Source organism: Plasmodium relictum (genome assembly GCF_900005765.1).
Source record: "Plasmodium relictum strain SGS1 genome assembly, chromosome: 14".
NCBI classification, from domain to species: domain Eukaryota; phylum Apicomplexa; class Aconoidasida; order Haemosporida; family Plasmodiidae; genus Plasmodium; species Plasmodium relictum.
Window position 1 is genome coordinate 1,592,943 of NC_041692.1, and position 16,097 is coordinate 1,609,039.

Consider the following 16,097-nt stretch of genomic DNA (forward strand, 5'->3'; position numbering starts at 1 on the left):
GAAAAATTAAAATATTACATTAGCATTACTAAGTTTTAAAAAATTGCGCATAATATAAAAACTCTGATACATTAATGCATTTTTATATTATTTTATATGTTATATGAAAATAATTGTGCCATAAGAAATACACAATTTATTTTCTCTATACTAAATGCATAATTTTTTTTTTGTTTGTTTGTTTTTCATTTTTTAAAATTTCCTATTTTACATATATAAAAAAAAAATTAGTTCTGAAATATAAATTTTTCACATTACTATAACATTAAAAGTAATTTTAAATTTATAGAGAATAAACACAGAGACATATAATGTAAATTTATGATCCAATTAAGAAAATTAGTTTCTTTCTATTTATTTAATTTTTTTTCTTTTATGACTATTTATTAAATAACTCTTGTTTTACCTTAACATTCTTTTATTTTACCTTACCATTTTCTTATTTTACCTCATTATTTTATTTTTTACATTACCTTTTTTTTTTTTTACTTTTGCACAGTAGTGTGCATAAAAATTAGACATCTAAAAAAAATACAAAATTTTAATTTCCATAATATATATACATTTGTTATGTGAATATTCTGAACAATTAGGAAATAAAAAATAAACAAGATGTGATATTGAAATTATTATTTTTATTTTGTTTATCCTTTTTTTTTTTTTTTTTATTATCATATCTTTTTCAAATAGAATAGTCATAGATTATTATTTTGTATTATCTTTTTTTTTATTAAATTAAAATTTTTTACATTTATTTTTTGAATTCAACAAATAGTCATAACTTATTCCATTAAAAATAAAACAAAATAAAAAAATAAAAGCTATATTAAGCACCATAGGATTTTTTTTTTTTTTAAATTTTATTCATTATATTCGATTCCTCTATTTTTTTATATGAAAGTAATATTTTATTTTTTTAAAGATATTTATTAATTATAAATTTATTTGTGAAGAATATTTTATTTTTCACATAAATTATGGTAATATTTTTTTTAAATATTATAAAGAGAAGAGATTATATATGAAAAATAAATAGAAAAAAAAAAAAAATGACGTAAATAAAAATGAGCATAATTATAATAGCTTAAGATAATACCAAGTTTTTATTCAATAAATATTCATTTTTGTAAGGAATAAACAATTTAATGAAGCATTATTATAACGTGACAAATATGAAATAAGTCCATAAAAAAACACGAATATTAATAATTAAGTGAATTTAAGATGTTTGAAAAAATGCTCATAACAAAAAAAAAAACATCATAAAAATTACTAGAAACTTTCATTGTAATATTTGTTTCTCCGAATACATATTAATATTTTAATAAATCTTTAGAAATTTTAAAGAATTAAGTTATAATTTTTAATTTATATTTGTTTAAAATACTTATTTTTTTATTTTATTTTTTTAAATTAAACATATTTAATAAAAAAAAATTGTCTTTTTAAAAATAAAAACATTTGTTTTTATTTTATTTTTTTTGAATCTTTGTATATATATACATATATATATATATATACATATATATATATATATATATAGACTAAAATATATGCTTATAATGGCATATGAATAATTGAATCATTTTTTATTTTTATAATTTATATAAAAAAATATTAAGTAAAATGCCAAGTAAATATGATGACGGTGAAAGTCGTTTAAATGAATATGAAGTTGTAAAAAAAATTGGCAATGGTAAATTTGGGGAAGTATTCTTGGTGAAACATAAGAGAACACAAGAATTTTTTTGTTGGAAAGCTATTTCATATAGAGGTTTAAAAGAAAGAGAAAAATCTCAATTAGTCATTGAAGTAAATGTTATGAGAGAATTAAAACATAAAAACATTGTTAGATATATTGATAGATTCCTAAATAAAGCAAATCAAAAGTTATATATATTAATGGAATTTTGTGATGCAGGGGATTTATCTAGAAATATACAAAAATGTTATAAAATGTTTGGAAAAATAGAAGAGCATGCAATTATAGATATAACAAGGCAATTATTACATGCTTTAGCATATTGTCACAACTTAAAAGATGGACCTAATGGAGAAAGAGTATTGCATAGAGATTTAAAGCCTCAGAACATATTTCTATCAACAGGAATAAGACACATAGGGAAAATAACAGCACAAGCAAATAATTTAAGTGGTAGACCTATAGCAAAAATTGGTGATTTCGGTTTAAGCAAAAATATAGGAATAGAGAGTATGGCTCATTCATGCGTTGGGACCCCATATTATTGGTCTCCTGAATTATTATTGCATGAAACAAAAAGTTATGATGATAAAAGTGATATGTGGGCCCTTGGTTGTATTATATATGAATTATGCTCTGGTAAAACCCCTTTTCATAAAGCAAATAATTTTTCTCAGTTAATATCTGAATTGAAGAAGGGGCCTGAATTACCAATAAAAGGGAAATCAAAAGAGTTAAATATTTTAATTAAAAATTTGTTAAACTTATCTCCAAAGGAACGACCAAGTGCTTTACAATGTTTAGGATATCAAATCATCAAAAATGTGACCCCACCTGTCATAAAGAGAAAAGATTCATATGTAGAATTGCCTAAAATTGATAATTGTAAAGCCACAGAAATTAAGCCTTATGTTGTCTCTCAAAACGATTTATTAAATAAAGGAAGCAATGAACGTGAAAGAAGTTCAAGTTGCTTAAGTAGACAAAGTGCTAATACTATAACTAAGGATACTTTGAAATACAATCAAGATATTAATAATCCTCTTGTAATTAATGGTCAATATCCTAATAGAGAAAATAAAAAAGTCTATGATATAGAAAAAGAACGATCAACAGAGAAGGAAAAGATGAAAAGAGAATTAATAGAAAGAGAGCAACTTGAGAGAAATAGAATGGAAAAGGAAAATACTCAGAGAAAAGCTTTAGAAATTAAATTAATGGAAAAAAAACGCTTAGAAAGAGAAAGATTAGAAAGAATTGAAAGAGAAAAAGCAGAAATAATAGAAAGGGAAAAAATAGAAAGACTTGAAAGAGAAAGAATAGAAAGAATGGAAAGAGAAAGAATGCAAAGACTTGAAAGAGAAAGATTAGAAAGGGAGAGAATAGAAAGAGAAAGAATAGAAAGAGAAAGATTTGAAAGAGAAAGATTAGAAAGAGAAAGATTAGAAAGAGAAAGATTAGAAAGAATAGAAAGAGAAAGAATGGAAAGAATTGAAAGAGATAAAATGCAACAAAGAATGGAGAGGGAAAGAATAGAAAAAGGACGAAGGGAAAATTTTTTTATAAGAGGAATAGATAATAATAATATAGATCTAATGGAAAAATTAAGAATTCAATCAAAAAACCAAGAAAGTTATAATTCTTTTTCAAGAATGAAAGAAAAATATAATCATATGAATAATTTTAAAAATTATATGTATTCTAATATGAAGTCAAAAAATTATGATGATGAAAATTTAGATAAATGTGATATAAATACTTATTTAAAAAAAAATTCCATTAGTACTATTTCCAGCAAAAATATGCAAAACTATAGCAATAATAGTACTCATATTAATAATAATTATGTTGGTATAGATGGTTATAGCGGATTTAATAATAATCAGAGCACTTTGAGCCAATATAGCAGCAATTCTGTAGAAAGTGGGAAATATAAAATTAATAATAAATATCAAGTAAATATTTCAAAGAACAATAGAGATTTGTATAATGAAAATAATGATTCTACTTGTAATAGTCCTAGATATGAAAAAAAATTTAACGATATTAATAGCACATGTAAAAGTAGTAGAATATCAAATGTTTATTTTAATGATAGTGCTAGAAGAAGTGTTAGTGCTTTACCACATATGAACAATCTTAGTAGACGCAAGTCAAGTGTCTATATGTGTGAACACAATGGATATAATAAAAATAATGTAGAAGAAAATAGAAATTTTAAAAATCTTGAAAAAGATAGAGAATATTTACTAGAAAAAAGAAAATTATTATTAGAAAAAGAAAAAGAAATTTATGAAAGAATGAGGCAGAACAATAATTATACGTACTCTACCATGCAAAGATATGATAGGTATAAGCAATTAAATTATTGAATTACATTGATACAAATTTTTTTATATTTACTACTATTATTAAAATTATTAACTTTTTTTTTTTTTTTTATAATAGATGTGAAAATTTGAAAAATATGAACAAGCTAAATGAGCACAACAATAGACGCAATAGAAGCGTGTCTGTTTGTGTAAATGAACAAGAAAAAAAAAATTCATTTAGAACGAAAAATAAACATGAGGATGATGAAAATGATTACATCTTAAGAAATAGAAATATTTATACTTTAAAAAATTTAGTACATAATAATGAAGATAATATATATGATAGAAATTTGTATAGCTGAAGATAAAAAGAGAAAAAATATCATTTTTATTTTTATTTTATTTTATTTTTCTTTATTTTGTTCATACTTCCATCTTATATGAAACAATTTTATATATTTTTATTTGAACATTATTATTTTACAATAGTAATTTTTTTTTCTTTTTTATGTTCTATGATTACATAGTATGGCAAAAATTTTATATAATATATATATATATATTTATGTTATTGTCATAATTTTTGTTTTTTTTTTCTTTTTTAGAATGAACAATGTAAAATAAGTGCATTTTATTTTGGAATAAAATATGTCAAATCCATATTTATATACACTTTTTTTTTTTTTTTTTTCATAAATGAAACATATATATGTTTATATCTTAGTATAAATGTTTTAATTTGAATTTGTTTTGGTACACTTTAATAAGTATGTTGTTAATTCTATTAAAAATATTCTTTTTTTTTTTTTTATGATTTTTTTTATATTTGATTTATCAGAGTAAACGAAGACCAAAATGAATATTACATAATTTTTAAATATTTCATAACTTTTTTTTTTTTTTTCTTTCTTTTTAACAATAAATTTTAAGAATTATATTAAAATATGCAAGTATATTTTATAATTTTGTATATATTTTTGATGCACATATATTACTAATAATTTTAAATAATTTATATGTTCATATTCTAATACGTGAAATTATCTTTATTAAAATTACAATTTTTGAATATTTTTTATTTTTTTACTTTTTTTTTTTCTATTTTTATTTTTTTCCTATTTATTTTATTTTAAAATTTTGCAAAAAACAGATAAGGAATGTTTTTAATAATACATAATTTATAACACTTTTTAATTGAAAAACTTTTTTATAAATATATGAAATAACAAAAAGTAATTCCAGATATTTTTATAGAATTTTAGATATTTTTGTATTATTTTTATTTTTTTGATTAATTGAAATTAAAAAATACAACATATTTTCATAATATATACATGTTTTTAAATAATTTTTTTCAGAACTTTGAGGTTTTTACTTGTTGTTACTATTTAATAGAGGATGAATATTAATAGTTATTAAAAAACTTATAAAAAAAAGAATGTAACAAAAATAATATCATATAAAAGCAAACATAGTACAAACACTTATCAGATGCTTAGTTTTTAATTATTTGCCACATGGATAAATTAGAAGTAAAATTTAAAAATAAAAGTTTAATAATTTTTGAAATATTATTTTTTTATATATTTACCTCAGTGCCTTTATATATTGTTCTTTTTATTTAAAATATGTTTCCTTTTTTTATTTAACCTTTTCGAATTATATGAAATAACTAAATCAGTTTTTTTAAATAAAGTATATTAAGATGTTTCATTAAATTTATATATTTATAATTTATCTTCATAATACATAAATATTAATGAGTTTTATGAAGAATAATATTTCTATTGTATATATTTCTATGTTCACATTTATACATATATGTAAATTTTTATGTGTAAATTTAACAGAATGCTTACATTTCAAATTTCATAATAGGACAAGAATTAATAATAGATAAATTATTATTTGAAAAAAATTATCTTAATAATAAGAGAAAAAATAAAGTAAAAAATGGCGATAAACTGAACTATTATTTAAATGAAAAATTTAACATTTTTTTGGGATATGATAACTTTATGAGAACTGTTTTTAAAAAGAAAAAAATATTAAAAGATGATAAATTGAAAAAAAAAGAAAAAGGATATGATAAATGTAAAAAAAAAAATGATTCTTGTTATAAAAATAGTAAGGAGCACATAGAGGAATCAAATAAGATTATCAAATTAATAGAAGAAAAAAAAAATGTTCATAATAAAAATATTATAGATAACAATTATGAACAAAGCAGTAGTACAAATGCAAAAGAAAATACAAATAGAATTGAAAAAAGAAGTAGCAAAACAAAAAAGGAACATATAAATGATGTTCTTACATTGAAAGAAGATAATTATGATAAAGGCATGTCAAATATAAAGAACAAGGAAAGGCAATATATAACTAATAAAGGAGAAAATAACAATAAATTAGAAATCATTGATAACAATAAGAACAAATTAGAAGGAAAAAATTATATAAAGTTATATAATAATGATAATATTATGAAAGAAAAAAAAAATGAAATAATGACCTTTCAATCTGATAATATTCAAAAAGACCTTATGGATTATAATAATTATGTTAATATCTCAGATTTAAAGAATGACAAAAATGAAATTTCTGACTATTTTCAAGAAATTTCATCCCTTAGTCCATCATCCAGTTATTCTGATGCTAGTGAAATATCTAATATTTCACCTGACATGTTATGTTTTGAAAAACAGTTTAAATATATATATGATATGTATAAACAAAATGATAAAAATGTATTTCTGTTTTATAATCCACCTGTATGCAAATGTATTAATAAAACATTAAAAGAAAAATATTTTCGTAATCTAAATATAAAATATCCATGCTTATTTAATTGCTCATTTAATAATGAAAATAGAGATATAAAAAAAATTGAAGAAAGCAACAAGGAAGATAATAAAAATGAGAATAAAATATTTGCATATAGTGAAATAGCTTCTGATGCTGTAGAAATTAAATTATATGCAAAAGCATTTTTTGAATTTTATTTTTTTGAAAAATATTTTAATAATAGAAAATATGATAATGTATTAAACTTTTATGATAATTTTGATGATAATATCATAAAGGAATGTAAAGAAAAAAAAGAAAAAGCAGAAATAGAAAATGAAATAAAAAAAATAGATGAACAAAAAAAGGATATGTATAAATCATATGAAAATGATGAAGCAAATATAGATACAAAATCAAATAAAACAAATGATAATATAAATGAAATTAAAGATACATCTTATTTTCCATTTAATATAGAAGAAATGTTGAAATTATATTTTGATAAGTGTTTATATAAAATAATTAAAAGGAAATCAAAGACATGTGATAATAATACATGTTGTGGTTTATTATATATACCTTATAGCTACATTGTTGTTATATTGAATAGAAAAGTTGAGAATTTAACTTATGCTTGTAACAATTTAAATATTCCATCAAATACCGATATTTATTATAATAACAAAAAAAATGTTATAACTGTGTGTACAAAAAATTCTGAACATGAATTTTTCTGTTATTATTGTCTAAAACAAAATAGTTACGTGAAAAATATTTTAATTTATGATGTCTATTTTGAAGGCTTTATACCTTTTTTTAAACCAATACTTAATTTAAAAAATAAAAAAAATCAAGAAAAAATTCTCAATTATATAAATTATAATAAGAACATGAATTTATCCATTGTCTTTTTTTTGACTAATTCTACGAAATGTGAGAAAAAAAATTTAAGTGATTGTTCAAGTTATTTTAAGTCAAAATCTTATTCAAATATAATGAATGAAAAAAAAAAAAAAACAGAAAAAGAAAAAGAGAATGAAGATGAAAATGAAAATAAAAATGAAAGAGAGAAAATAGAAGAAGAAAAAAAAGAAACAAAAAAGGAAAATGATACAGAAGAAACAAAAATGAAAGAAAACTTTGGAAAATATTTTTATGATGAAGAAACATTAAAAAAAAAATATGATGAAATAAAAAGTATGAAGTTAAGAATATGCAGAATATATAATATAAATCATCGAAATGAATATAAAAGCATTAATTCTCAAAAGAAATACTTAAATTTAAATAATGAAAATGAAGATGATGACATTGAAAATTATTTCTCCAATATATGTAATGGTAACGAAGTAATAAATAATATGAATATAAAGATGGTTGTTGACAAAATTATTAAAATTGTAAACAAAAAAGATAATATTTGTAATGAAAAATGTATATATAATAATTACAATAATTCTAATATGAAAAATAAAGAAGTGCAAATATATTTATGTGAATCAATTAACTCATTTGGATTTGATAGACGCCCTTTGTGTGTAAAAAAAAGAGAAGTTATTTTATCATCTTATGTTCACTTTCATAAAATTATTAGTAATTATTTCATGTACAAAAATAGTAAATGTTTAGATAATATAATTAAAAATGAATTAAATGAAGACGTTTTTAAAAAAGAAATAATGAAAAGCCAAATATTAAAATGGGAAGATAACATTGAAAAGTCACAAATTAAGCAAACGGAGAATGATTTAAGTAGTATTTTATTTAAAGATGAAAATTTTACTTCAGAAAATATTGAAAATGAAAATTCTAACGTTGCCAATTCTAATACTTATAGTGATAAGAAAGAAAGATTTGCGTGGAAAATATTTTCAGAAGAAAAAAATAAAAATAAAAATAAATGTGTAGATTATATATTTAATGATACCTTTTTTATTTTTAATGATAATTCTGATTTATATACAAATGAAGAATACAAAAAAAATAAATTAGAAAATTTAAGTAAGGTAAATGAAAATAATAGAAATAAAATTATAAGAAATCCAAATAATTACATATGGGATAAGATATGCACCAATTTTTTGCAAAGCTTATTTAATATATATGTTTGTTCATATTTAATGAAACAAAATAATTATAGTTTATATGAAATAGAAAAAAAGAAAAGAAATTTTTTTAAAAAATTTCCATACGAAAAGAAATTAAGTATTATAAAAAAATATTACTATTATCTGTTTAATATTTATAAAAATAGATTTGATATAAATTTAAATAAAGAAGAAGAAAACACGATACACAAAAATAATTGGATAAACGAAGATTCCTATTTATTGAATAATAATTCAAAAAAGAGAAAAAATGAAGAAAATATTAATAAAAATGACATAAAAAAATTTTTTTATGATAAAGATGAATATATTACGAAATTCACTAATAACAATAATGATAATGATAATAAGAACTGCCATATAGATAAAAAAGTAAAAAAAATCTAGCATATTAGTGGGAGTTTTTTTTCTATATCAATTAAAAGAATATATCCTATAAATTTGTATGTATTTATAAAATTTACTAGAAACAAAAAAAAAAAATACATATTTAAAATTTTAATTTTCCATTAAAACATGTAAATATTAAAATGATACTTTTTAATGAATTTTATAAAGTATCTTTTTTCATTTGTTTTTGAAATATATATTTAGGTGAATTATATTTTTTTTTTTATTTTTAATTTTTTTTTTTCATTTATTTTAATTTAAAAAATAAAAAAAATAAAAAAAATAAAAAAAATAAATTTTTGCTAAGATTTATCTTAAAATTATAATTAAAACTATTTAAATGTTGATATAAAGAATTGAAAAACATTCTATGGAAATATATATATGAATATATATTGAATTCATTTACGAAATATGGTTATTTATAAAAATATAATAAAAATATTTTTAATATATGCATTAATTGTTCTCTTTTAATTTAGTAAATAATTATAATATCTAATGCCATACATATGAAAAATTTTATTATTTATGGATTTATGGAACAAATAATTCTTGTATCGATAAAATTCATACTACCAAAATATATGAAAAAAAATTACTACTTTTTTTCTACTTTTAAAGAATTGTAAAAAATAAAGTAAAACGCATATTATTTTATGCATATAATAATTTTAATTGACACTAAAATAACATTTATGTATACAACTAAATAATAATTTTAATATAATATAAAAATATCTCCTTTTAATTTGTGAATAAAAGTTTTATATAGATTTTACTTCTTAAAATACATTTTTTTTTTTTTTTTTCTTCAGATATATTTTATTTCATTATTTTAAAAAAGAAATAATTTTTAACAAAAAAAAAAAAAATATAACTTTTTATATATATTCATACATTTTGTTTATTTATTTTTATAATTAAGGTATACACGAAAGTGTATGTTTTTTTTAAAGAAATATTATGAAATATATTCATAATTTCGTTTAAAAAAAATATATGAATTAAAACATATTCTTCTTATTACCACATTAAGTGTATTTAAATTATCTTTTTTTTTTTTTTTTATTATTTCAAAAATGTGAAAAATCATGTTTCCAGCAGTTCAATTAAAAAAAACGTATATTATTTTACGCCTTTTACAATTTTAAAAAAATTTAGATAAAATTAAATATTACTTTATCACATATACATATTTATATTTTTTTTTTATATATGTATATATATTTGTAGAGTATTCTTAAGACTTTCAAAAATACTTTCATTATCATCGATTACATCAAGAAGTAAAGCTCAGGATCTAATAAAAAGTGGAAAAATTAAGGTTAAAAAAAATTTATATGTTTTTTTTTTTTATTATAAAAAGAATAAATACAAATGTTTTATTTTTCTCCAATTTTTTTAATAGGTAAATAATCAAATAATAAATAAAAATGTTTTAATAGATGTAAATTCTAATATTGAAATAAATGGGATTAAAGTAAATGTAGACATAAGAACTAAATTATGGGGTATATACAAACCAAAACATGTTTTTTGCAATACAGATAAAAATTATGAATATGAAGAAAAAGAAATTATTAATAATAAGAGGATGCTAAAAGAAAATAAGATAAACTATCTAAACTATGATGATAAAACACATATTAAATATCTAAATGGTTGTAATAATAATAATAATAATAATGGTAAAATGGCATTAAGTTACAATAATTATAATAAGACATTAATTATGAAAGATAATTCATTAATAAAAAATGAAACAAGAATTCCTAAAACTTCTGATCGAATTTTTTTAGAACATAATAAAAAAGGATTATTAGTAAATAATAACATAAAAGTACCAAACCATTCAAAACTTAATATGAATATATTTGACTATATACGAAAAAAAAATATATTGTATGAAAAAAAAAATAAAATAAACAATTATATACCTGAGCATTTAATTATTATTAATAGTCTTGATTCTTATAGTGAAGGAATAGTTTTATTTACTAATGACGGAGATTTTGCAAAAAATTTAAAAAATATGAATAATAATATATTAACAACGTACTTAATAAAAGTGCAAGGTGAACTTTCTCACGAAAAATTAAAATTGTTAGAAAAAGGGTGCACTGTAAGAAATATACATATCTCACCATTAAGTGTAGAAATAATAAAATCAAAATTCATGAGTAAATGGATTAAATTTACATATGTAGAGAAATCAAAAGCAGACTTGGATTTTTTGTTTTCTAAATATAATCTAGACATAAGAAAATGCAAAAGATTTTCATTTGGACCTTATAAATCATCAGATTTATCTGAAGATTTTTTCATGCCTTTAAAAGTGCATTCAACAATTAATCATTTATTACCTAAATATACATCAAAATTAACCTTAACTGAACCAGATGGTAATATCGTAACAGATTCTAATGAAAAATATGTATACGTAAAAAATTATTTACAAAATTCACTAATTCAAAACATATAAAAGAAATATAAATGGTTAATATAGAAAAAAAAAAAAAAAAATACATAAATAAAAATTGATCTAAATGTAGAAAATTTTTCAAAAAACCATTTTTCTTTTTTTTTTTTTTATATGTTTTTGTTTAAAAGATATAGACTAACTACAGAAAAAATATGGCAAGAATAAAGTAAAAAATTATTTTTAGTTTTTTTTCTTTATTTTTTTACTTATGATTTTTTTTTTTCTTCCTTTCTTCTTTTTATCAGGTTTTATTTCTTTTTATTTGTTTCTACTTTTTTTTTAAAAATAATATATACTTATTAATATTATTCTTAAAAAAAAATTAATATTTTTTATTTTTGCTTACTAAATCACAAAAATTTCTATTTTAGTCAAATATATAAGTGTTTCCAAAATTGCTTTCATTGTACATATTCTAATGAAAAAATAACACTAAGAATAAAATGAAATAAAGTAAAAAAAAATTATATAAAAAAAAAAAAAAATAAATAAATCGTACGACCTATTTAAAATTTCTAAAAGTTAAATTTATGTATATATATATATAAGCCTAAAAAATATTATTATAAGAAAAATGTTTTTTATAAAAAAAATAATTTCTTTATTTTTATGTGAAGCAAATATTCCTATTTCTATTTTATTCATAATTATATATTTTTTGCAAAGTTTTTTTAACTTAAATTATATTTTCATATATTCTATATAATATTAAAAGTATAGATATTATACTTGATAATTATAATTTATCTCTTTGTTCAAACTAATATATAATTAATGAAAAATTTAATAAATTTTCTTTGTATTTTTCTTCAGATCAAAGAAAATTGTCTAAAAACTGATGTGAATTTTCATTAGATTGTAACAGTGAAGCTATTAATTGTATATTTATTTCTAACTTTTATTTTTTTTCAATAATTAAATTAAAAATTCATGTGATACTATTAAATATTCACACAAAAAAAAGTATTTTTTTAATATTCATTTATTTTAATTTTTTTCTTTTTATTCTGCTACTTTATTTACATTTGTTTCTGGTTTTGGTTCTATTATTTCTTCACTTTTTACATTTTCTTCTACTTCTACTTCTGCTTCTCTTGTTTCTCCATCTTCTACTTCTGGTTTTGTTGTTTCATCATTTTCTATGTTTGTTTTTTCTTCTACTTTTGGTTCTGTTGTTTCATCATCTTCTATATTTGTTTCTACTACATCATTTACATTGGCTGTTTCTGCTTCTGTTTCTGTTGTTTTTTCACTTTCCACATTCTCTTGTTCTGTTTTTGCATATGCTATATTATAATTTTGGCTTTTTCTTGTATAGTAATTAATTTCATCTATAATCCTATCAATATGTTTTAATAGATGAATATCCTGTTCTGACAATGAATTGTGTGCTTCATTTTGATCATGATTTAGAACATCTTCTAAATTATTATCATTATTATTTGATAAATTGTCTTGATTCGTATTACTTCTGAAATTTCTCATATTTCTTTGTCCTTCTAACTTTGGATTTTTTTGAGGAAATATTTTACTTTTAATAAATTTCAAGAAATTTTTAAGTTTACTAAATAATAACTTCATACCAATTTCTATAATTCCCTTTTTCATATCATTAATATCAAGTGATTCATTAATTGTTGGATCAGATTCCCCGTTTTCTCTTGCTTTTCTTCTTCTATATGATGCATATGCATTGTGCAATGTTTTTAATAAATATTCCTTTAATTTATTTAAGAAAACACTTTTTATTTTATCAATAAGTATTTCGTGAGAAGTAAGTTTTGTTTTTAAGTGATCTAATTTATTAAAGACGTCTTCATCTAAACTTAAGGAAGGTTTAGCTATTTGTTTACCACTTTTTTCAATTAATTGTTCAGCTAATTCTTTACCATCACTTATAATATTAACTAAACTATTGTCAGCACTAGTAGTTCCATCTTGAAGTATAGTATTTGATACTGTATCTACAAGTTTCATTCCCCCATTGCCTATAAGATCTGATAAATTATCATTGACTAGACCTTCTATACTAAAACCACCCAATTCATAATTTTGAATATTGTTTGTGATATTATCTATTCCATTGTAAATATCATCTAGCTCGTTTTTTAATTGATATAATTCCTGTAAATCTTGAAATTCTTTTTGGTCATCTAAAGATAACTCATTTTGAATTAAATCTTGATTTCTCTGAAGATGATCAACATTATTTCTTAAACTCCTCAAATTGTTACTCAAATTCATAAGTGATGCATTATTATCATTATTAATTAACAATACCGCTTTATGTTCTCTTATGCTATCTATTATTTTTCTTAACACATCAATATCTTTTGTTTGTAACTCTATAATATTAATTATTTTTTTTAAGTTATCTGCATTTATTCTAAAATTATCTGTATATTCTTCTGTTCCAAAATTACTTATTATATTTCTTAATAATTCCAAATTTTCTCTGTTATTAAGGGTTCCTATGCATTCATTTCTAATGTTTGCACAATTTTCCCTTTGGATATGGTTAAACCATGGTAACTTATCATTCTGACTACAATATTCACATCTAATTATTTTAAGTAGCCTGTCGTAATTATTCAGAAGACAATTCTCGCAAGGTCTAATAACACTATCTTCATTTAAAGCATTTGTGAATTTATTATTAATTAGGAAGATAAAAAAAGTAAACAATAAAATACGTAGACCCATTTTTTCAAAAAAAAATTAAATTAAAATTTTTATATAAAAAAAAATTGCTTTTAAAATATATATATTTGCACTTTAAAAAAATATATATATGTTACAAATATGTAATAATAAAAATTGAAATATATAACTATAAAAAATAAATATAATTTTAAATAATTTGCACCTCAAAAAAAAGTAATTAAAAAAAAAAATAAATAAATAAAAAGAAAAAATTCTTAAATATATTATAACATAATAATTTTTTTTTTTTTTTTTTATTACAGTTGTAAATATGTTTAGAAAAATTCAAATGAATTCGTTATTACAATTTATTACATAAAAAGTGCATGCAAGGAAAATATGTGTATACTTCATAAATAAACGAAATAATTACGTTTTTGAAATAAAAATTAATATTTATATATTTTAAAAATAAATTTTAGTATTGTATTTTTTAAATTAATATAATGAAAAAAAAAAAATAAAATAAAAATAGTGCTATAACTCTTAATAAAAAATTTATTCTAAAATGTGTAAAATTAAATGTATATTTTCATAAATTTAAAATAATTTTGAAAAAAAATTATCAAATAGTAAAGAAAAAAAAAAAATTGTGACGAAAAATAAAATGTGCGTTATTTTAATGATATATTTATTTGTATACAACCGTTTTAAAATATTTTAATTGTTATGACAAGAAAAAATTCATCTTCCACATGGTAATTAACTATTTATTTTATTTTATTGAATCTTTAAATTAATATATAACTGTCTATTTTTTAGTTTTTTAATTATATATAAAAATAATTTTTATATTACCAAAAAAATGCTTTAAAAAAACTACAACAAAATCTTAATGCACCCTTAAAAAAAATTATTTTTTTTTTTTTATTTCTAAACCATTATTGATAAAAATATATTAGTATAAAATGTTATTAATATAAAAAACTATCAATATAATATCTTGACAAAAATATTTACATAAAAAAAAGATGATAGTATAAAATTTTATAAATCTAAAAAAAAAAAGTGATATATTTATTTTTATTTCTCTTTTTTTAATAAGAATGAAGCACCTTTGTTTATGCACCAAGAATAATAGTTAATTTTTTTTCTCTCTTTCTCTTAATACCTACATAAGTAATATTCTTATTATGTAATATAATTTGAATTCAAAAAATAAAAAAAAAAAAAGATATCAACCTCATTTAAATATTAAGACCACAGAAAAAATTTTTTTTTTTTTTTTTTTTTATTGCCCACTAAAATTTACATACAAAAAAAAAAGTATATATATATATATTATATATATTTATAAGTATTTTTTTTTTTTTTTATTGTCTACTAATATTATTTAAAAATAATTTATCCTTTTTTTTTTATTTTTTAATAAACTATTTCTCTTTTATCTTATCTTTCTAAAAATATTCACTCTTCTACCTTTTTCCTGTCCACTAATGGTTACTAAAATGAATATATAAATTTCTATTAAAATTATTTAAGCTAAAGAAAAATAAAAAAGATAAAAATTGAAATATAATTATGAATTCTCTTTTTTTTACCTATTTTCATATGAGTAAGTGATGTGTTTATTATTCAGAATTATTTAATAAAGAAAATTGTTATCAAGT

At 19.0% G+C, this 16,097-nt stretch overlaps 4 protein-coding genes across 4 annotated transcripts; 3 read left to right on the forward strand and 1 right to left on the reverse strand.

The window, feature by feature from the left end:
• Positions 1 to 1,626: 1,626 nt before the first annotated feature.
• NEK1 (NIMA related kinase 1, putative) lies at positions 1,627 to 4,379 on the forward strand (the record flags this gene model as incomplete). The annotated part of the gene is made up of 2 exons (XM_028679519.1): positions 1,627 to 4,052; positions 4,151 to 4,379. The coding sequence occupies 2 exons, from the start codon at positions 1,627 to 1,629 to the stop codon at positions 4,377 to 4,379; spliced, it is 2,655 nt and encodes an 884-aa protein (XP_028535225.1).
• Positions 4,380 to 5,534: 1,155 nt separating this feature from the next.
• PRELSG_1444000 (conserved Plasmodium protein, unknown function) lies at positions 5,535 to 9,296 on the forward strand (the record flags this gene model as incomplete). Its single annotated transcript, XM_028679520.1, has 2 exons — positions 5,535 to 5,549; positions 5,868 to 9,296. The coding sequence occupies 2 exons, from the start codon at positions 5,535 to 5,537 to the stop codon at positions 9,294 to 9,296; spliced, it is 3,444 nt and encodes a 1,147-aa protein (XP_028535226.1).
• A 1,097-nt stretch (positions 9,297 to 10,393) lies between these two features.
• PRELSG_1444100 (RNA pseudouridylate synthase, putative) lies at positions 10,394 to 11,784 on the forward strand (the record flags this gene model as incomplete). Its single annotated transcript, XM_028679521.1, has 3 exons — positions 10,394 to 10,422; positions 10,536 to 10,626; positions 10,711 to 11,784. 3 exons carry the CDS (start codon positions 10,394 to 10,396, stop codon positions 11,782 to 11,784), a joined length of 1,194 nt encoding a protein of 397 aa, XP_028535227.1.
• Positions 11,785 to 12,786: 1,002 nt separating this feature from the next.
• Positions 12,787 to 14,487, reverse strand: MSP9 (merozoite surface protein 9, putative; the record flags this gene model as incomplete). The annotated part of the gene is made up of 1 exon (XM_028679523.1): positions 12,787 to 14,487. The coding sequence occupies one exon, from the start codon at positions 14,485 to 14,487 to the stop codon at positions 12,787 to 12,789; it is 1,701 nt and encodes a 566-aa protein (XP_028535228.1).
• Positions 14,488 to 16,097: the final 1,610 nt, after the last annotated feature.